At 35.9% G+C, this 21,747-nt stretch overlaps 2 protein-coding genes across 2 annotated transcripts; one reads left to right on the forward strand and one right to left on the reverse strand.

Annotated features, from left to right (window-relative positions):
* Positions 1 to 663: 663 nt before the first annotated feature.
* Positions 664 to 6,627, reverse strand: cldn12 (claudin 12). Its single transcript, XM_016281938.1, has 3 exons — positions 6,465 to 6,627; positions 3,586 to 3,887; positions 664 to 1,958 (listed from the first exon to the last, which is right to left on the reverse strand). Exons 2-3 carry the CDS (start codon positions 3,860 to 3,862, stop codon positions 1,228 to 1,230), a joined length of 1,008 nt encoding a protein of 335 aa, XP_016137424.1. The 5' UTR covers positions 3,863 to 3,887; positions 6,465 to 6,627; the 3' UTR covers positions 664 to 1,227.
* Positions 6,628 to 6,710: 83 nt separating this feature from the next.
* Positions 6,711 to 20,214, forward strand: LOC107592499 (disintegrin and metalloproteinase domain-containing protein 22-like). The gene is made up of 19 exons (XM_016282033.1): positions 6,711 to 6,789; positions 7,589 to 7,658; positions 7,805 to 7,875; positions 8,161 to 8,235; positions 8,365 to 8,436; positions 8,839 to 9,005; positions 9,097 to 9,181; positions 9,282 to 9,372; positions 9,499 to 9,550; positions 14,311 to 14,410; positions 15,173 to 15,244; positions 15,326 to 15,418; positions 15,502 to 15,582; positions 16,460 to 16,571; positions 17,678 to 17,768; positions 18,056 to 18,109; positions 18,617 to 18,724; positions 19,946 to 20,046; positions 20,144 to 20,214. The coding sequence occupies exons 2-19, from the start codon at positions 7,607 to 7,609 to the stop codon at positions 20,212 to 20,214; spliced, it is 1,548 nt and encodes a 515-aa protein (XP_016137519.1). The 5' UTR covers positions 6,711 to 6,789; positions 7,589 to 7,606.
* The last annotated feature ends 1,533 nt before the right edge of the window (positions 20,215 to 21,747 follow it).

Consider the following 21,747-nt stretch of genomic DNA (forward strand, 5'->3'; position numbering starts at 1 on the left):
AGTAATTTTAACATTTTGCAAAATAGCTAAGAATATAGTTTCTATTACAGACAGTGTAGGTTTTATAAAACATTGCACTGTAAAAAATGAATAATTATTTAATTTATTTGATAAAATATTTTAAATAATATTTTAAATATTTAAAATAAATGCTGTTCTTTTGATTACAATGCCATTTTAGTGCAACGTAAAAAAAATCTAAGATTATAAGATTAAAGCCGTAATATTTTGAGAAAAAAGTCACAATTCCGAGAATAAAGTCATAGCAATACGAGAATAAAGTCGAAATATTTTGAGAATAAAGTCGAAATATTTTGAGAATAAATTCAAAATTGAGAATAAAGTCAAAATATTTCAATAAAGTCAAAATTATGATAATTAAGTTGATTTATTAATTTCGACTTTATTCTCGAAATATTTTACATTTATTCTCAAAATATTTAGACTATTCTCATAATTTAGACTTTATTCTCATATTGCTACGACGTTATTCTCATAATTTTTACTTTTTTCTCAAAATATTGCAAGTTTAATCTTGTAATCTTAGTTTTTTTTACGTAACACTAAAATGCCATCGTATTTGATTTGACTATTTATGAATAAAAAAAAAAAACGATGTTCAGGTATTACAACAATAAGGCAACGTAATAGGCAAATATGAAACTTCGTGGCTTAACAGTAATACAAGTTTAAGCAGTCATAAAACAGGTTGTAGGTTGCGTCTCTTTCTAGCATTTACTTATCACATTTAGATATTAGCATGCATATTCACTGACAGGTTAAAACTTAACATCAACAATTAGTTCAGTGTTACTATCAAGGTTTAAAAAGCAGAATAAAGACATTAGGGTCATGAAAATTAGCAGAAAGTATATCTGTGTGTACATAATACATAAACCTGTCACACTGAAATAAATGCAACATACTCATTGAAATTATGAACAGTTTACACAGAAATTTATTCTGCTTGTGTTTAATGAACAAAGCTCATTGAGAGAGAGGTACGCAACCTCCTAATTCCACTTGTGTTATTGCTTTGATGACCTTTTTTGGCCATTTTCAGTGTTATAACTAAGAGGTACCTGCTACACTAATTGACTAAAGGCGTTCTTTCAATTTCACTGTTTTGTACACTTCAAATTCCCTACCACAGCTAATTTATCATTTCTTAGTTATAGAAATAGAATACCAGTTTGACCAGTTTGACTTGAAACAACCAACTCAGTGTCAGTCAGCAAGGACAGGAATGTCAATCTCAATGCCGGACATTCGGGAGCGTGTGGAATAGCGGTGCCCAGCATACCTCTGTGAGGGGGCGTATCCCTGAGAAGGTGCGTAGCTTCTAGAGGGAGCATAACTATATGCCTGTGAGGCTCCCATATCTGAGCCGTAACCATCAGGTATGGACATCTGTGGCATGTAGACATGGGGCAGCATAGGCTGTGTGGGTACAGGTTGAGGGTAACCCTGTGCTGGGACAAAAACGGGGGCATCCAGAACAGCCGGAGGGAAGGTCTGGGGTGCGTATGTCACAGGAGAAGGCAAGCCGTTGGTCATGAGGGGCTGCGCGGAGAGGCTGTTGGTCATCGCAGGCCCTTCAGGTAGAGGTAGCCAGAAGGGTGAAGGCAGTTTTTTACACATGCAATACCACATGAACATCAGCAGAGCAGCTAAGATCAGACCACCAGCACTGCCGATGGCCACATACACCCCAAACTCTACGGCAAACAGATTATCGTAGCGCTCGTTAAGGTTACGCGTGTGGAACAGGAACCAGACAGAGGGCGGCATGGCGATGGCCCCACCTAGAAACAGTAGCATCCCAGCCACTAGATGGCAGCCTGAGCTGTTGACCAAGCAGCGGGAGTTCTTGACATCGTCAGGAGTTTTGGAGCAGCAAGCAGTTTTACACATGCCAGTGAGACAGAGCAGAAGAGCCAAGCTGGAAAACAGCAGACCTGTGGAGAAAAGAGTTATGATATCAACAGAATGAACTTAGGGCCCGATGATTTCCGCGGTGTGGTGAATGAGGACAGAATCACACAGTCATAAAAATCCAATTCACTGTACAACGCAATATGTCCTGGAATTTGGCACAAATTGGATGAATAAATTTAAAAGTAGAGCTGTACACTTTATCAAATGGCAATATAGACTATTGTCAGTGAATATAAATCACAAAAAGACTGCTATTTAATATGAAATAGATGAGTGAATGTGCGGCACAGTTTGGTCTACTACACATACTCTAGCACGCGTGATGTTTGTTTTCAGCATCTGCCTTCTCACTATATAGGACACTACATATGAACTTCATCTTCAGAGCTGCTCTGAGAGTCACGTAACAAGTGTTTTACCATTTCACTCGAAAAAAATAATGACACATACACGCAGAAACTCAAAGGTTTGAACTACAACCTGTCTGGTTTGAAACTTGAAGAAATTATGACAGCCATATCACCCTGCAGCCCAAGACTGGTTGCCCACTGAAGCTAAGCAGGGTTGAGCCTGGTCAGTACCTGGATGGGAGACCTCCTGGGAAAACTAGCTTGCTGTTGGAAGAGGTGTTAGTGAGGCCAGCAGGGGGTGCTCAACCTGTGGACTGTGTGGGTCCTAACGCCCCAGTATAGTGACGGGGACACTATACTGTCAAAAGGCACCGTCCTTCGGATGAGACGTTAAACCGAGGTCCTGACTGTCAGTGGTCATTAAAAATCCCATGGCACTTCTCGTAAAGAGTAGGGGTGTAACCCCGGTGTCCTGGCCAAATTGCCCCCCTGGCCTTTGTCAATCATGGCCTCCTAATAATCCCCAACCACTTGATTGGCTCTATGACTCTCTCTCCTCTCCACCTGTAGCTGGTGTGTGGTGAGCACACTGGCGCCGCTGTCCTGTGGCTGCCGTTGCATCATCCAAGTGGATGCTGCACACTGGTGGTGGTTGAGGAGAGACCCCCCCATATGATTGTAAAGCGCTTTGGGTGTACAATTATTCATTCATTCATGACAGAAATATATTACTATTGTACAGTAGAATGTACTTAGTAACAATAATATTAGTTTTTCAAAACTCTGCACTGTTTGCCAAAACAAAAAGAAAGAAATTGTTCACATTTCATTTGATTTAATTTTTAAAGATTCATTAAATTTTAAACTGTTAAATCTTTACCACTGATTCCTAATTTCATCCATTTTTAGAAGGCCAATATGCCTTTGGGCAGGCATTATGCAAATGTTTCAAACTGTGATGTAGATGTTTGCGGAAGCAATATCTGGACTTTAATCAATGCATTTTAGGCAGGTCTGGAACAGTGTTCTCTGATAGCTAGAATAAAGCCCTTTGTGGGAGACTTTGAGCTTTGTAACTTTGCAGATTTTATGCATAAACAGATACATTACACAATAAACAAAAAAGAAAACATTAAAAAGCATCATATGGACTCTTTAAAATTAAGCCATTAAAAAACACAATTAAAATGGAAAACATGGAATTTGGGAGGAAAAGAAATTTGGGAAAAAGAATACAGCTTTCATAGGGCCTTATAAACTGAGAAATAAGGTCAAGGAACCCAACATGAGCACCTACCAGCAGGTAAACAGAACTGCAGCAGTCTGAGGTCCAGCTGGTCTACTTTTGCGTACCAGTCTGAATCAAAGTAATAGCAACCCGAAGAACCATCACGCAGCACACACTTGGTCCACAGGCCGTCGTACACAGTCACGTTTTTGGCATTGCGGTTGAAGGTGAGCAGGCGGGTGGTTCTCCACTGGGGAATAAGCGTGGCGACGGTCAGACCGGCCACCGACAGCATCGCAATGATGAAGGCGAAAGCATTGGTGGCGTGAATGTCACGACAAGACATAGCTGGAGGCAAGAAAAACTGGAACCTTGTGGGGAAAGGGACACAAAATTACATTTTTAGACAAGGAGTAAAATGTGACCCTGGGCCACAAAACCAATCATAAGGGTCAATTTTTCAAAATTTAGATTTATACATCATCTGAAATTTGAATAAATACGCTTTCCATTGAGTTATGGTTTGTTAGGATAGGACAATATTTGGCCGAGATACACGTATTTGAATATCTGAAATCTGAGGGTGCAAAAAAAAAATCTAAATATGGACAAAATTGCCTTTAAATTTGTCCAAATGAAGTCTTGAGGAATGCATATCACTAATCAAAAATTAAGTTTTAATATAATTACGGTAGGAAATTGACAAAAAATCTTCATGAAACACGATCTTTACTTAATATCCTAACGATTTTTGGCATAAAAGAAAAATCGATAATTTTGACCCATACAATGTATTTTTGGCTATTGCTACAAATAGGTTTTACATTTACATTTAATCATTTAGCAGACACTTTTATCCAAAGCGACTTACAAATGAGGACAATGGAAGCAATCAAAATCAACAAAAGAGAAATATGCAAGTGCTATGACAAGTCTCAGTTAGCCTAACTCAATACACGTAGCAAGGTTTTTTTTATTTTTTTTTATTGTATAATAAATAAAAAGAAAACCGATATAATAGAAAAAGAATAGAGCAAGCTAGTGTTGGAGGCATTTTTTTTTGTTTAGTTTTTTTGCTTTTTGTTAATCTTATAATAAATAAAAGAAAACACATAGATAGAATACAAAAAGAATAGAGAAGCTAGTATTAGTTTTTTTTAAAGGAAAACAAGCAGTTATTAAATGAATAGAGTGCAAGTCTAAAAGTTTTTTTTTTAAAGAATAGAATTAGAATAGAGTGCTAGAGATGTTTTGTGGTCCAGGGTCACAAATGAAGAGAGAAAAAGTTACATATTTTGAGTCATTTGATTTAGTTTGCTGTATGTATGCATGTATGGAAACATAGAAAGTGTACTTAAGTCTTACTGTAATGTCCACTCCCTCACAGACATACAGTAAAGAGGAGTCAAAACCGCGTTAAGTGCTGATGCATTGCTTAAATGTGTCGTGTTAAGTATAAGTGTGTGTATTAAGCATTAATGTATTTAATTGTAAGTGTATGCAGACTACAATAAATGTCTCTGTGTATATGTACAATAGGCATGTGTACTGTTTATATGGAGGGTAATAAATGTACGTCTCTGCGTAGCGTCTCTCAAGGATAGGACGATATTTGGCCGAGATACACGTATTTGAATATCTGAAATCTGAGGGTGCAAAAAAAAAATCTAAATATGGACAAAATTGCCTTTAAATTTGTCCAAATGAAGTCTTGAGGAATGCATATCACTAATCAAAAATTAAGTTTTAATATAATTACGGTAGGAAATTGACAAAAAATCTTCATGAAACACGATCTTTACTTAATATCCTAACGATTTTTGGCATAAAAGAAAAATCGATAATTTTGACCCATACAATGTATTTTTGGCTATTGCTACAAATAGGTTTTACATTTACATTTAATCATTTAGCAGACACTTTTATCCAAAGCGACTTACAAATGAGGACAATGGAAGCAATCAAAATCAACAAAAGAGAAATATGCAAGTGCTATGACAAGTCTCAGTTAGCCTAACTCAATACACGTAGCAAGGTTTTTTTTTATTTTTTTTTATTGTATAATAAATAAAAAGAAAACCGATATAATAGAAAAAGAATAGAGCAAGCTAGTGTTGGAGGCATTTTTTTTTGTTTAGTTTTTTTGCTTTTTGTTAATCTTATAATAAATAAAAGAAAACACATAGATAGAATACAAAAAGAATAGAGAAGCTAGTATTAGTTTTTTTTAAAGGAAAACAAGCAGTTATTAAATGAATAGAGTGCAAGTCTAAAAGTTTTTTTTTTAAAGAATAGAATTAGAATAGAGTGCTAGAGATGTTTTGTGGTCCAGGGTCACAAATGAAGAGAGAAAAAGTTACATATTTTGAGTCATTTGATTTAGTTTGCTGTATGTATGCATGTATGGAAACATAGAAAGTGTACTTAAGTCTTACTGTAATGTCCACTCCCTCACAGACATACAGTAAAGAGGAGTCAAAACCGCGTTAAGTGCTGATGCATTGCTTAAATGTGTCGTGTTAAGTATAAGTGTGTGTATTAAGCATTAATGTATTTAATTGTAAGTGTATGTAGACTACAATAAATGTCTCTGTGTATATGTACAATAGGCATGTGTACTGTTTATATGGAGGGTAATAAATGTACGTCTCTGCGTAGCGTCTCTCATTAACAATAGATGTCAAACAACCGCATCTCTGTCAGGAGTTTATTGCGGTCTCTATCAGAAGCGACATAAAGTTACATTTGCTGTGTTTTCACGAGCTTGTAATTGGTGTTTTGATTTACGGTTTGTTTTCATTCCAGATGTGGTTTAGTAATGATTTATTCAAGAGTATATTCGAGCGCTAGCAAGCTAATCTCAGCTAACGGCTAACATTATGATACAACCTGTTGCGCTTTGGTTTCATCCGAGTGACGCTGTCAGGACCAATATATCGCGCACATACCTGATTAACAGTACGCTTCGAAGGACTGTCACTCTTTTGGTGATATAACGGTCATTTTATCACAGATTCGGTGATCTTCTGTCCGGTTTCGTCGTGTAGTGTTGTGTTTGGGACTCTTCGGGAGCTCGCGCAACCTCACTGAGGGTGCGGCGTGACGTCACATGCGCGCTCACTTAGTATAAAGTAAATAAACACAAAGCTAGGATAATTATTCCAATTAACAGCGTGCGAATCATACCGTGGCCCTTTCAACGACACAGTCTGCGTGTGGAGCTTCGACTCAAGCAAATCACGTGGTTGCATATTTTAGAGCCTTCAGCAAACGGTAGTCAAAACGTTCAGTTTCCACTTATCCATCTTATCTTTTTCTAAATTGTCTTAACCATTTATTCACAATAAGCTAGATATCACACTTGTGAATAGGGTAGTCATATGTTTTTTTAAAGTCAAATTCTGTATAAACATTTAAAAAACATATTTTGGGTCAAATTAATGCAAACAACAATACTGTAACAAACTGTAAAACATATGAAACAGTTGTTCAGGCCTACAAATATTGTAATTAATACATTTAGAACTTGTAGACAACAAATTGGCTCAATAAAAATGTGACTGGCTTTATTATAGACCACCGATTCTGTGAGAAAATGACCGATATCACCAAAAGGGTCCTTTGAAACTTACTGTTAAACTAAGACCATTTAGAAACTCCTGACAGAGATGTCTCTTTCTTATACAAACTGAACAATGTGTCTCATAAAAAACATATTTTGGGTCAAATTAATGCAAACAACAATACTGTAACAAACTGTAAAACATATGAAACAGTTGTTCAGGCCTACAAATATTGTAATTAATACATTTAGAACTTGTAGACAACAAATTGGCTCAATAAAAATGTGACTGGCTTTATTATAGACCACCGATTCTGTGAGAAAATGACCAATATCACCAAAAGGGTCCTTTGAAACTTACTGTTAAACTAAGACCATTTAGAAACTCCTGACAGAGATGTCTCTTTCTTATACAAACTGAACAATGTGTCTTTTCGAACTCACTAAGTGTTATGTAGGAGTGTTTGACACAGATGAATCATATCATTTCCTCGCATTCTTTCCCTGTAGGAGGAGGTTCATGTGCACATGATTTATCAGTCTCCTGGTTTGGACCCCCCAGAGGACTTCATTTCTGCAGGTATGAACCATTCTCATGTTCAGATTTAAAGTATTATGTATATAGCATGAGCCCATGGGGGATACTTAATAAAGCAGAATGAGTTAGATCTGTGTGCATGCACTTCATGCTCAACTGTCCATACTGATAGTTAATATTTGTTTAAGTTCACCTGGCAGAGTCACCGTTCCAGAACACTCCACTGTCCAGTGCTGCCCACAGAAGGAAAAAGAGACAGGTGTGTATACTGTCTCACAACACTCATGGCTCATGGTTTGTGTTTGTGGGTGTGTGTATCTGTTAAGCTTTGACTGTCTGATGTGATTTCAGTGCTGCTCTCTTTCTGTTTCTTCTGTGTCTTTCTTTTCCTCCCCATCTCTCCTACACTCATGAAATATTTACAGCAGGGCTGTGAACTCTTTACAGCACTAATGTATAGATCAGCTGTTTCTCTGCAGTAAGCGTGTTTTGCATGCTGCAGGGTGATGATATAATATTATGCACTGTCAAATTCCTCACACAGATAACACAAAATCCACGGAGTGTTGCAGATGAGACCAAATATATAGAGCTGATGGTCATAAATGATCATTTGATGGTAAGATGAGTAACAGTCCATTGTTCACATAATTAACTAACATATTATTAACCAATTTATTATTGTTTTTTTTCTTCTTATGCCTGTAATGCATTCATTTTATTATGTATTCGCATTAATTTTTCCCAGTACAAGAAACATCGCCTTTCCGTTGGACAGACAAATAACTACGCTAAATCTGTTGTGAATATGGCTGATCTGGTAAGTTGCTAGTAATGTACATTTCATAGTCTTCTTTGAATAATTTTAATAATACATCATTTGTATAGCCATTAAACAGAAGGCTGATCCTCATCTAAGACAAATAGACCTTGTACAGTCTGACAGTCACGTCATGAGCTGCTTAATTTGCTTGTTTGTCAGACTCTGTGCCCTTGACAGTCACATAAACATCCCTCCATTTCTCTCTCTGTGCGAGACAGTTGGCATTTATCTGCTTTAGCCTGTTGTTCAATATGTCAAACTGAGCTCTAGAATGAAAAACAAAAAAGATTCATCATTCTGCAGTCGTCACGTGTGTCTTGTGGATTCAGATTTACATGCAAGAGATGCAATTCTTTATTTATCTGTTGTTAATAAAATCATTTTTGTTTGTATCTGCAGTACTTCAAAGAGCAAATCAACACTAGAATTGTCTTGGTTGCGATGGAAACGTGGGCTGCGGACAACAGGTTTAACATCAACGACGATCCTATGGTGACATTACGAGAGTTTATGAAGTACCGAAGAGACTTTATTAAAGAAAAGTGTGACTCCATTCACCTTTTCTCGTGAGTTATCAAGAAAACACACATACAGCAAACATTAGTTTTTTTGATCAAGTGAAACAGCATTTCTAATAAGTTTTCTCTCTGCATCCAGGGGCAACCGTTTTCATAGTAACTGGGGAGGAGCCTCATACATAGGCGGAGTCTGCTCACTCACTAAAGGAGGCGGAGTCAATGAGGTTAGTGGTTATGGTTATGCAACTCTTTTAACTAATGAAAAGGAATTTGTATGTCAAGTCTCAAAGGCTATTATTTGTTTTTTTTTCTCAAATTTGTTAGTATGGAAAGACTGAAGAAATGGCCATAACTCTCGCCCAGTCACTGGGACAAAATATCGGCATCTTTTCTGATAAGAAACGCATTTTAAACGGTGTGTGTTCTCGTTTCCTATTCTCACTTTTATATTTTTCATGTGCGTGCTTTGGCAGTAAACACAGCAGTACTCACACATACAGACTCTCATAGTATGCCACTGTAATCCGTCTTTCCCTCACAGGGGAGTGCAAGTGTGAAGATAAATGGTCTGGCTGCATAATGGATGATGTTGGGTAAGTTTCTAATAAAGCAGATTTCCCAAATTTCCTAACACACACACATAACTCACTTAAGTTTTGAGACCCTTTTGGAAATGCATATTAGTCTTACTAAAACAGCCTGTCATGCTTTGTGCTGAGTCTATGTTCCTGTGTTTTGTTGCTTAAATAACTTTCAATTAAATGCAGTCAAAGTAACAGTGTTTGAAATTTGTGCCACTCACTGATCCATAACACGTTCTGTCACGTCAGATGTTGTTAACTGGCAGCCAGTGAGAAACTTTGAGACACTAATTTTCATGAATTCCACTAGGTGGCAGTAACTAATTTGGCTTCTCAGCCAAAAAAAGTCTCAGTGCTTACTCATTTCTGTGTCCTGTTTTCATTTTCACGGGAACCTCACAGACTGTTGATGGGTGGGCAAATTAGCATTACAATCTGTGAGGGTGAATCTCACAAAACCTTGCACAAAATATGCACATTTCACCCTAAAATCAATTCTCATTACTGTAATGTGCCAAAAATAACCTTGTTCTTATTTAATAATTATAAAATAAAAATGTATTAAAATATAAAATATTTATGAAATTATTTTTATATAATTATTATTTATTTACTTTGTCATACATCATTTGTGCTGCCTTAAATACATTTTTATTGTATTACAGTAAAAAGAATCACAATTGAACATCACACAAAAACTCCAGGTTACATTCAGATTAATGTAAATGTTCATAATTATCATAAAAAATTCACTGCACAAATAAAACTTTATAATCATAAAAAAAATCAGTTTTCTTTATGTCAAACATTTGTATTTTTATTTTGATATTGGGGTGAAATAGAAACTAATTTGGCTTCTCAGCCAAAAAAAGTCTCAGTGCTTACTCATTTCTGTGTCCTGTTTTCATTTTCACGGGAACCTCACAGACTGTTGATGGGTGGGCAAATTAGCATTACAATCTGTGAGGGTGAATCTCACAAAACCTTGCACAAAATATGCACATTTCACCCTAAAATCAATTCTCATTACTGTAATGTGCCAAAAATAACCTTGTTCTTATTTAATAATTATAAAATAAAAATGTATTAAAATATTAAATATTTATGAAATTATTTTTATATAATTATTATTTATTTACTTTGTCATACATCATTTGTGCTGCCTTAAATACATTTTTATTGTATTACAGTAAAAAGAATCACAATTGAACATTACACAAAAACTCCAGGTTACATTCAGATTAATGTAAATGTTCATAATTATCATAAAAAATTCACTGCACAAATAAAACTTTATAATCATAAAAAAATCTGTTTTCTTTATGTCAAACATTTGTATTTTTATTTTGATATTGGGGTGAAATAGAACATTTTTGTAAGATTGACATATGAACTCCTGTGTAAAATTAGAACATGATATCCTCAAAATGTGATGAGAAAGTGTTATTGATCATTTTAGTCCAATTTTCTCTGTTTGGCTCTCCGCTGTTGACATTTCACATGTGGATTTTGACATTTCACTGTTCATGTTTCAAATTTGCACTGGCTCTTTTTTTAGCTTTCTAATATTCATAAACAGTGTTTGTCAGTGAATGTGAAGTGATCAGATACGTGTGATGCGATAGGTGTTTGCTCATGTCACAGTGTGCGTCTGTGTGTGTTGGTTTGTCTTTATCCGTGTGTTTTAATACCTTTTGCGTTTCCCCTCGATCCCGAATGGGACAGCAGGTGAGCAGACGCTTGGCTGTGTCATGCTACTCGCTCGTGTCCTGTCGACCAGTCAGCTGCTGAGTCACTTCAGCCCCTCACTCCATCTAATAGCATTCAGTCAAGAGAGAGATATAGCAGAAGCTACATTGTGTTGGAACATTCTGCAGTTTCCTGTGTGCTCTCTTTTTTACTGGTTTTTAATTCGGCTGATAGCTCATTGTGGGACACGTTTCGTTAAGAGAGGATTATTGGGCTCCTCTCAGTTTAAAGGGGTCATATGCATTTCAGCCTGATCATATTAGCTACGATTTCAGTATTTTTCACCTCTTGGAATTAAACAGGCTTTTTTGGGTTTGCTGTCAGGTCTAATATTGTCTGAACTGGCCCATAATTAAATAAAAAGCATTTCTGCAAAAAACTATCCACACCGAAATCAAGTTGGCGTCCTTGTGTGGTCATAACTATGAAGATTGCATAACTAGCTGTTTTTAGTTTCTTTTAAAGAATATTCTTTTTGGAATGTGGAGGAAGCTTTGAGTTCCAAAACTTGCAGTATGTAACTTTTTATAAAAGGAAAATTTGATTTTCCGTGATATTACCCCTTTAACGTGTTTAAAAGTGTCTGCGGTCATTCACACTCAAAAGAACAGAACGATCATGATTTCATGCTAATGCCAAATGTCATAAAGCCTGTGTGACACACACACAGCCTACCTCTAAACACAAAAGTCTGCTTTTATAATACAATCAGATAATCAGAATTTCAGTGACAAAAGTGATTGACATCTCATCTGATGTTTAATGGCTTACTGACAGGACGTTAGCTGAAATTCACACCAGCACTCTGTGTGTGTTCACCCCCCGTCTTGCTGTTTGCTGTGTTGTAATCACCACACCAAGCTAAGCACTTTCTCACTATCAGGAGAATATGGGACTATTGGGACAAAAAGTCCAAACTTCTGAGTATGAGAAAGTCCTCTGGTTTCAACATGCACATATGATGTAGTTGGGTTGTTTTTGATATATATAGATATCCATCATTTCCTGAAATGCACACAGCACATTCTCACGGCTCATGTTATTAACACTAGTATCAATGGCCTTTCAGACAGACACGCTCATGTCGATCTGTCTCTCCATTGATGGATGTTTTGAGAAGTTTATTTTTCGTGCAGCCTGCATGTCCGATCTGATCCACTAACTCCAGTGTTAATGTGGCAGGATGTTTTGTGTTCTCTGTTTTCCCCCTTTAAGTGTGTCTCCCTGCTGTTAACAATCCTGTGAAAATGTCTGCAACACTTTAAAATTAATTACCCATGCTCAAGCAGGTAAGACAAGGTGCCCTGATATTCCAGGAACACACTCAGCGTCTGGTAAATGAAGAGTAACCACTCACACACGGCATAATGTGAGATATGCACTTATTGATTCTCAGCCTCCGGTTAAGGCTTCTTGAAACTGCATTGTTGCAGATTGTCACAGATTGGAATAGTGCTTACTGCTTCGGAATGACCTCTGCAGGATATTGAGGGCAGCGACCCAGCCGATACAGGCTGAGCAGCGTTCATTGTTCTTGTACGAATTGAGCGTACTGCCATATCACTGTGTTTACAAGTGGATAAACTGTGATTTGCATCTAAGGGAGTGTAGTGAATGGATAGATAAAAGAAGGAGGAAATAAAAGCTTTGAAAGTGTCATCAGGATCAGAGAGGATTAAGAGTGGTTGGGTATTTCAGACCAGGGTTTCCCAAACTAGGTTTATAGGGTTAGGGTGTTCATAAGAAAAGATGTAAAATAAATAAATAATATTTGCATAGTCATGCACTAAAATATGGTCATGCAGAATAAGGCATTTGTTTACCTGCATATCCTGTGACCTTTAACCAACATCAGAGAACCATGAACATGCATATGTGTTGTTAAATTATTGATAATAAATTAAAATCTTAGGCGGTACTTCAAATGAATGTTTTGGATCAAAAGGGGTTCATCTGACAAAAAGGTTTGTGAATCCCTGTTTTAGGGTTTAGATGTCTTCAATTTCGGAAACTTTGTATTAGGAGCACTTCTTGGGTTTATTTGCTTCTATGATGAATTGCTTGTTGTGCTTATCATTTGTAATTCGCTTTGGATAAAAGCGTCTGCTAAATGAATAAATGTAATTGTAGATGTGAATTCATTTAGCAACTGTTACTTATACAGTATAATGCAATGCACTACACGTCCACCTTGTTGAAAACGTCAAGATCTGCCTGTAAACACAAGGAAATGACTAATTCTTACAATCTATTTTTAACAAATCTGGTTGCTCTGGCCCTTGTGTTGTTCGTAAGCTGTGTTTTATTGTTCTTTGTGTCTGAGTCCTGCCCTCTGCTGGTCTGAATGAAACAGAGTCAGTAGCCACGTAAACATTTCCCCATCTAACCAGACTGATGTTTACATTCAGCGTGACCAGTTCACATTAATCTTGTTCTCTATCCCAAGCCCATATTTATTAGCAATAATTTGCCCCCATGAGAACTCTTCAACAGTGACCATGTTTACATTAACATTTTGTTTTGGAATTTGGTCATATTCTGATTATTTAGAGTATGTGTCATGTAAATGTGATTTAACTTGATTGTCATCTGAATAAGGCAGTTGGCATTTCCCCATAATAATGATAAATGCTTTTTATTTGTAATTGAAATGTCTTGTTCATTTACATACACTTATGGCCAAAGAAAAGTAATTCTCTGTTGGTAAGTGCCTCCAGTATTTCCACATAGGAGTAGTGGGAAAGAATCTGCATATCTTAGTTTATTTATAATATGATTACATGTGCAGCATTCTGGAATTGTTTTCAAAATAAGGGCTAGAATGCCTTAATCAGAAAACAATGTGCATGTAAGCGTGGTGACTGAGGTAAGAATTGTTACTTTTCAGTTTAAGCTCTATGAGACTTTGATTAGCATTACAAACACTCTTTTTTTATAGCCTGTCTCAGTGGTTGTGTGAATCAAAGGGGGTGGAAATAAAGTTAGGCAGTGTGACTCTAGTGCCTTGTGGTTCTCTCTGACAGCTTCTACTTACCCAAGAGATTTTCTGACTGTAATGTGGAAGAGTATCATGATTTCCTGAACAGTGGAGGTGGTGCGTGTCTCTTCAACAAACCTTCGAAGGTAAACCCACTTCAGTTCTGTCTGTGTGTTCATAGCAATCACTTTGCTTAGTACGTCACCAAACCCACACAGAATCTGCACCCACAGAACTCCAGAAAATGTGCCAAGGATTTCCACAAAATTGAAATGCTTATTTGAATTAATTTCAAAGAAATTAATATTTTTCATTCAGAAAGAATGCATTAAATTGATCAAAAGTGACAGTGAAACATTTTTATAATTGAAATTGTATTTCAAATGCAAAAGATTTCTATTTTAAATAAATGCTGTTTTTAACTTTATATTCAAAGAAAAAGTTTGATCATAAAATTCACAGTATCCACAAAAATATTAAGCAGCACAACTGTTTTCAACACTGATTATAATCAGAAGTTTCTTGAGCACAAATAAGCATATTAGAATGATTTCCGAAGGATCATGTGACACTGAAGACTGGAGTAATGATGCTGAAAATTCAGCTTTGCATTAGGAATAAATTACAAAGGATAAATTTAAAGAGAAAACAGTTACTTTAAATTGTAATACTATTCCAGAATATTACTATTTTACTGTATTTTTGATATAAGATATAAGCATAAGATGCCCTTTCATTCACTCTCATTGTCTCTTTTTAAATTAAATTTGTACTGTATTATCATGACAAAAACACAGTGCCAAACTCTTTGCTTTTTAATTGCATATGAAAACAATATCTGTGTATAATAATAATAGTGCAATAAATGACCAAATAAAAATGTGCGAAATAACATTTCTGTTTTGTAGCTTTTGGATCCTCCAGAGTGCGGAAATGGTTTTGTGGAGGCAGGAGAGGAGTGTGACTGTGGAAGCCCAGCCGTGAGTGATCTTACATCAACATCATGATCACATTAATCTGACACTGCTTATGTAATCTGTTTTTTTCTTGTCTTTCTGCAGGAGTGTGCTAGAGAAGGAGAGGACTGCTGCAAGAAATGTATGTTGACTCAGGGAGCCAAATGCAGTGATGGTCTCTGTTGTAAGAACTGCCAGGTAGGCGCTGAGTTGTACAAGAAAACTCTGTAGCCTTCTGTTTGTGTGTGTGACTTTTAATGATTATTGTGCTGTCTCTGTAGCTGGAGTTTATGGGCGTACTTTGTCGTGAGGCTGTCAATGATTGTGACATACCAGAAATGTGCACTGGGAACTCCAGCCAGGTGAGGGCACTGTTACGTACATCTCACAACACATCCTACTGCAGTAGAATTAATATATATAAGGAATAGTTTAAAAAAGAAAATTAGCTTAAAATGTACTAAATCTCAGACCATCCAAAATGGAGATGAGTTTGTTTCTTCATCTGAACAGATCTGGAGAAATTTAGCATCACAAAAAAAAAAAAGTGCATACACACATGTGCCAAATGCCATGAGTAAATTTAGAAGAAAATTTTAACTGCTTTATGATGTGAAATAGTATTTTCTTATGTATTGTAAAAATGAATGTGCCAAATAAAACTAAGTGGGGAGAAAATGAACTGACGGCTCTCAGTCAAACAGAGAAACTTCATATTGATAAAAAAAGAAACATCACATGTTACTTTATACACACTGTATACAACATACTATATAAAAGGTTTAAAGATGCCATTAAACAAATATTTAAAATTGACCATCTTTATATTATTTCTACATTAATTTGGAAAATAAGATTTATTGTGAAAATATATTTATTTATTTATTTTTTGTTAGATGTGGTTAATCATGAATTTTTAATTGATTGACAGCACTAATTTAAATTTTCAATGTGGTTTATGAATGTATAAATAAAAATTAAAAGACAATAATAAATTGTCAAAATGTAATAAATGAACTAACTTTTAAATAACATAAATCATACTTTGGGCCATACTCTTCCGAGTGCTATATTTATATTTGGTTAATATCAAAAATATGTGTTTAATACCCCTGATATTTATGTAAACAATTCAAGTCCCTGCATCTTCTTTTATTGTAGTGAAAGATTTAGTTAATTGCTGCTGTGTTTTGACTCTGGTATATAAATGGTTTATCTATGTGTGTGCTTGTGCTGTAGGTGTGCAGTAATGAGCTCAGGTGTGTGTGTGACCTGGGCTGGGCAGGTGAGGACTGTAACTCCACCTCTCCTCTGAGTTACCTGCTGGTGCGACCCACAGCCAAAACATCAGGTATGCCAAACTTTCACATTTGCTAAGTCTTCACAAGAGGATGACTTGCAGAACCAGTTCCAGTGTTTGGAGCTCATTTACCTCCAGTTTAAAGCTTAAAGATCTGCCATGTCTAAGCATATTTCAAAAGTCATTTGTATAAATTGGATACATAAATCGATTTTACCACTAGTAAGGTGTTCTCTTAAGCACAATATAAAACAGGGGCACCAGCAATATTAACACACTGAAGGATTTTCAGGATTTAATAATTTTAATGTATTTAGTGAAAAACAGCTTAGAATTTATTGATTATTCTCACAATTTTTACATTAAATTAATTCTTACATTTTGAATCTACTTGACTGTTAAATTTGGTCCTGTTATTGCAAACAAAAACAATTGTAAGCCATTTCAGAGCAAATACATAAACGTTTATTTAACATTTATTTAACAAATATATTTAAATATATGAGGGCTGAAAATCTCAAGATATCATTTTTTTTCATTAGTCTGTTATTCTTCTGTTCTGTTTTCATATTCATGTTCAACAGTTCATTCACCACTTGCACACATTTCACACGCTTTTAATTTCTCTTTTTATTTTTCTGTTTCATGGCTTTTGTTTATATGCACTCGTTCTTTGTGGACAGGCTCATGTCTTTTGCTGGAGTGACAGTGAGTTTAGATTTGAGTTGTTGTTTGTTGTCGTTTCTTCTCTGTGGTTTTGTCGTTCACTTGCCCCATCATTCCTCCGTGTTTCTGTCTGAATGAAAGCTGGCAGTGTTTATCTGCTGTGCTGTGTTGTTATAAACCTTGTCATATACCCTGTTTTATGGATTTGATTTGAATGGATGCCTTTAACATACAGCCTCCGTGGACAGAAAGAGTCATAAATCTTAATCTAAATCTTTTTTCTCGTGTCTGTCTCTATCTGTTTTTATTCCAGATTAAGTTTGGCATGCGTTCAACTGGACAAAACAAACAAGAAATTTTAGATTCTGTATCTAACATAAATATAAATCATGTTTACATACAGATTAGTTTTGGTTTGTCCAGATGATTGCAGGTCAGTGTTGACTTTTAGTTGCTGTGTCTTCACATTAAATGTTCTGTTCCTCTGACAGGCGTCATCACTACTAACATCATCATCGGGGCCATTGCGGGCTCTATCCTGGTCCTTGCACTGATTCTAGGCATTTCTGCATGGGGATACAAGTGAGTCACATGATTACAGACCCCTCACTAGCTGAAACATTATTAAACTTTACTTAAAGTGATAGTCCACCCAAAAATTTTAATTCTATCAGCATTTACCCTCATGTCGTTCCAAACATTCTTGTATTTAACTCAGACGAAGATGAGTAGAATCTCCAAAGGGCTATTTTGGAGCAAACCGCTTCTTCCATGTACAGAACCAAATGATATACAGATTTGTTCTTTTATTATGCTTTTCTCTGGATATTTTGCGCTAATTGTTTTGCGCTAATTTCTCCCCTGTGAAGGAGCTACAGACAGCGTCAGTATGTTGAGTCTGACGTACACAGAAGATTCTGTCGGTTTGTCTACGCTTTTCTTCATTTTATAACTGTGCTTTTATGTGTTGTGTGAACGAGTGGAAAGTTTTGAATTATTGCTTATTAGGTTATTATTATTGCTCATAGTTCTGTAATTAAGGATTTGAACAAGCTCCTTAACCTATGCATTACATTTGCCATGCAAACGTTTGGGTAAGTAAGATTTTGTAATGTTTTTGAACGTCTCTTATGCTCTCCAAGGCTGCATTTATTTGATCAGAAATACAGTAAATGACTCTAGTCTTCAGTGTCACATCAGTGATCCTTCAGAAATCATTCTTTAATGAAAAGAAACTTCAGAGTAACAGCATTTATTTAATTATAATCTTTTGTAACATTAAATCTTTTACTGTCTCTTTTCAATTTGATGATTTAAAGCCCCCAAACTTTTGAATGGTAGTGTAATGTGTTTACATTTCTAAGTGATCAGATTTAAGTTTTCCCAGCTCAGTTTTCAGAACAAACCTTCTTCATTTTGTCAAATGCCAGTCAAATGCCTCCGGGTGATTACGTGAAGAAACCTGGAGACGCTGATTCCCTGTACAGTGACATGCCGCAGGGCGTGAGCTCAAACTCCGGCAGCAGCTCCAAGAAGAGGTCTGCTTACCTGTCTCACCTCCAGATCAACACCTGCTCTTTCACCCCCTCTATCCATTCCATCAGCCAAAACATCTCTCTGTTCGGCTTCAGGTGTGCTTCATCTCCATCTTCATCTTCATCGCTTTGCCTGCTCTGCTAGCAAATAGTGTAAAAGTTGACCTTGAGAGCTCAACAGACTTAATAGAGTTCCCAATTATGTTTCATTTAAGATTGTGAGATGTGAGATTGCTGGGGTATATTCCTCGGGAAAAAACATCTCAGAAGTCAGTCACCATTTGCACTGGGTTTAGTCACATTGCTATCTAGGGGATATAGCTGAGATATTAAAAAGATTATTTTTAATAACAGCTATATTATTAAAAATATGAAATAATTCCAGTGTTATTTGGCATAGACTTCTTTAAAATAAACTGTGCAGTTCCTTCTACAGGACGTAATGTTTTTGTCAAGACTTGCAGGTTTTTATTCCTTCTTTGATGACTTCTCCGCTGCAGGTTTGTGCTCAAAACTGTCTGTTTGTCTTTCTCTTGGTTATTGTTAAAGTAAGTAAGTCAGTGTCTTCATGGTGTCCCATCTCCATGATCTCATGCTCATCTTGCTCATTTCAGTGTGTTTGTTCTGCTTATCACAGTGATGTGGGTCATTCCTGCTTTACAGTATCCTCTGATCTCTGCAATGTTTTAAAAATTAATTATACTGTAGTAAGATGTAATGTAATAAGAAAGAACTTTAAGGAAGTACATGACATAATTTGAATGATGATGATTAAAGAAACAGACTTTTGTCAAGAAAATTACAAAAGATTAACAGGGATAAAAAGTTGAAGTTGAAGACAAGTGGGAAACCTATAAAATGATCATAAATTCTGACAATTTTTCAAAGAAAATTTTTTGCTAGACATTTTGATTGAAGGAAGGAGGAATTAAGAACCCCCTGCAATATTGCTTAAAATGCATTCCCAGTTTTCCATGATAGTTTGCAGACATGGGAAAAACACACACACTTAATTGTGTGCTAAAAGAAAGCAACAAACTGATATGATCTTTAATAACAGTGAGTAAACATTCAAATGTAATGGAATGAAATGTACTGGAAAACTTAGTAGGAATGACCCACATGATGTCTTTGTCATCTGTTTTCCTCATACAGAACCCTTTTAATCTGTGTAACTGCATTTAATGAACTTCAGTGAGAATTTCTCTGTTCTTTGGTCTGAAGATCTAATGGTATGTCTCACTCCTGGAGTGAAAGAATCCCAGATGCCAAGCACATCTCTGACGTCTGTGAAAACGGACGACCCAGGAGCAACTCATGGCAAGGTAACGCGCCCATCAATACATCCGCTCAAAATGGTAAAGCTTGCATCAGATTCGTCTCAGCATTCATATCATGTGTTCTTCTCCTCTGTCGATGCAGGAAACATCACAGGTACCCGTAAGAAGCTCAAGGGAAAGAAGTTCCGTCCTCGCTCCAACTCCACAGAGTAAGAGATGCAGTGTTGCCATATGACATAGTACAGTAACTGATGTAGATGTTGGACTTTGCATGGAGTCTTAAACTCTATGCCATTTGTCATTACTACAGTCCAAACAATTTTATTGAAAAGCGTTTGGAGTAAATGTTTTTTTTTTTTTGGGTGTGCACTGATGTGTGCATTGGTTTAACCTCTGGAAACAGCATGTTGAAACTGACCTGCATGTCTGTCATCATCTGTATGCACACAATATACACTCTGATTCTGATTTCAGTTTGATGCTCGTTTCTGCACCTAAATTCTCTTGTTTCAAAACGCATGTGACAAACTGACCTCAACTAAAACAAAAAAACAACATGCAGCTGACCTACACAAATACGACTAACTTTATCTCAAGCAAAACATATTCAGAAACGCATTAGTAAGCAGCATTGCACTTCTAAAATGTGCTTTAACGTTGAATAGTTTGATGCTTGTGGAAAAGTTCTGCTAAATTTAAAGGAACAGATCACTGAAAAATAAATCATCATTCTCTCATCATGTTATTCCAAACCTGTATGACTTTCTGTTTGTAGAACACAGAACAAAATGTTGATGCTTTTCTATACTAAACAATTTAGTGATCAGGGACTGTTAAGCTATTTAGAAGTATCAAAAAAGTAGTCACTATATTCTAAAGGTGCGTCCCAAATCGCGTACTTATGCGCTACTCTATGACGTTTTTTAGTATAAATAGTGCAAGTAGTGTGTTCACACTGAAAATTCCAAAAAGAAAAAGTGCACTTTAAATACCCTGATGATGCACTTAAATAACACTTTGGCATAACCGAAAAAAAAGGTTAATGCACTAAACTGTTGCAGCTTTAATTTTGTAGCGTAGGGGGAGGGGCTATCAAACTCATATTATTAATGACAAAATAACCTCATGTAATTTATACACTACATGGTTGAGTACATAGTGCATAAGTACATAGTGTATAAGTGCATAGTATATAGTGCGTCAATTACTTAATGATGTGATATTAGGAGGAGATCTTAATTTAAATCTAATTACTGATAACTTTAACCTCTGCAATAACTCTTAAATCTAATTGGCATACATCTATTCAATCTTGATACTTGAAGAAATATTATATAGTATAGATGTAATAGTTTAATATTACTGCGGAAACTGTGATGCATTATGTTTCAAGAAAAAGAAAGGCATTTATTTGAAATATTAAAGACATTTATAATGTTACAGAAGATTTCTTTCACTTTTGATCAATGCATCCTTGCTGAATTAGTGTTCAGTTCTTTAAAAAAAAAAAAAGCTTACTGACCCCAAACTTTTGAACAGTAGTATATAAACTTTGTTTGAATATGCACATGTACGAATGAGATAGTAGTGCTAGAGTAAGGGGAAGATTTTCATCTAATACAACTTAAATTTCAATCGTTTACTTTCTAAAAGTTATTGTATGGCTTTGAATACAGTGCACAAGTTATACAGACTGCTTTGATTATTCTGTTTTTGTCATTTTAGATATTCACTAGCCACTATTTC

The sequence above is a fragment of the Sinocyclocheilus grahami genome, unplaced genomic scaffold (assembly GCF_001515645.1).
Source record: "Sinocyclocheilus grahami isolate Dianchi unplaced genomic scaffold, SAMN03320097.WGS_v1.1 scaffold153.1, whole genome shotgun sequence".
In the NCBI taxonomy this organism is placed as follows: Eukaryota; Metazoa; Chordata; class Actinopteri; order Cypriniformes; family Cyprinidae; genus Sinocyclocheilus; species Sinocyclocheilus grahami.

Bases quoted from the DNA above. Each gene is read 5' to 3' on its own strand.
- cldn12 (XM_016281938.1), bottom strand. From the start codon at position 3,862: ATGTCTTGTCGTGACATTCACGCCACCAATGCTTTCGCCTTCATCATT. The intron at 1,959-3,585 runs GTAGGTGCTCAT...TTTTCTCCACAG, and splicing joins GCAGTTCTGTTTACCTGCTG to GTCTGCTGTTTTCCAGCTTG.
- LOC107592499 (XM_016282033.1), top strand. From the start codon at position 7,607: ATGATTTATCAGTCTCCTGGTTTGGACCCCCCAGAGGACTTCATTTCT. The intron at 7,876-8,160 runs GTGTGTATACTG...TTCCTCACACAG, and splicing joins ACAGAAGGAAAAAGAGACAG to ATAACACAAAATCCACGGAG. The intron at 9,373-9,498 runs GTGTGTGTTCTC...TTTCCCTCACAG, and splicing joins TAAGAAACGCATTTTAAACG to GGGAGTGCAAGTGTGAAGAT.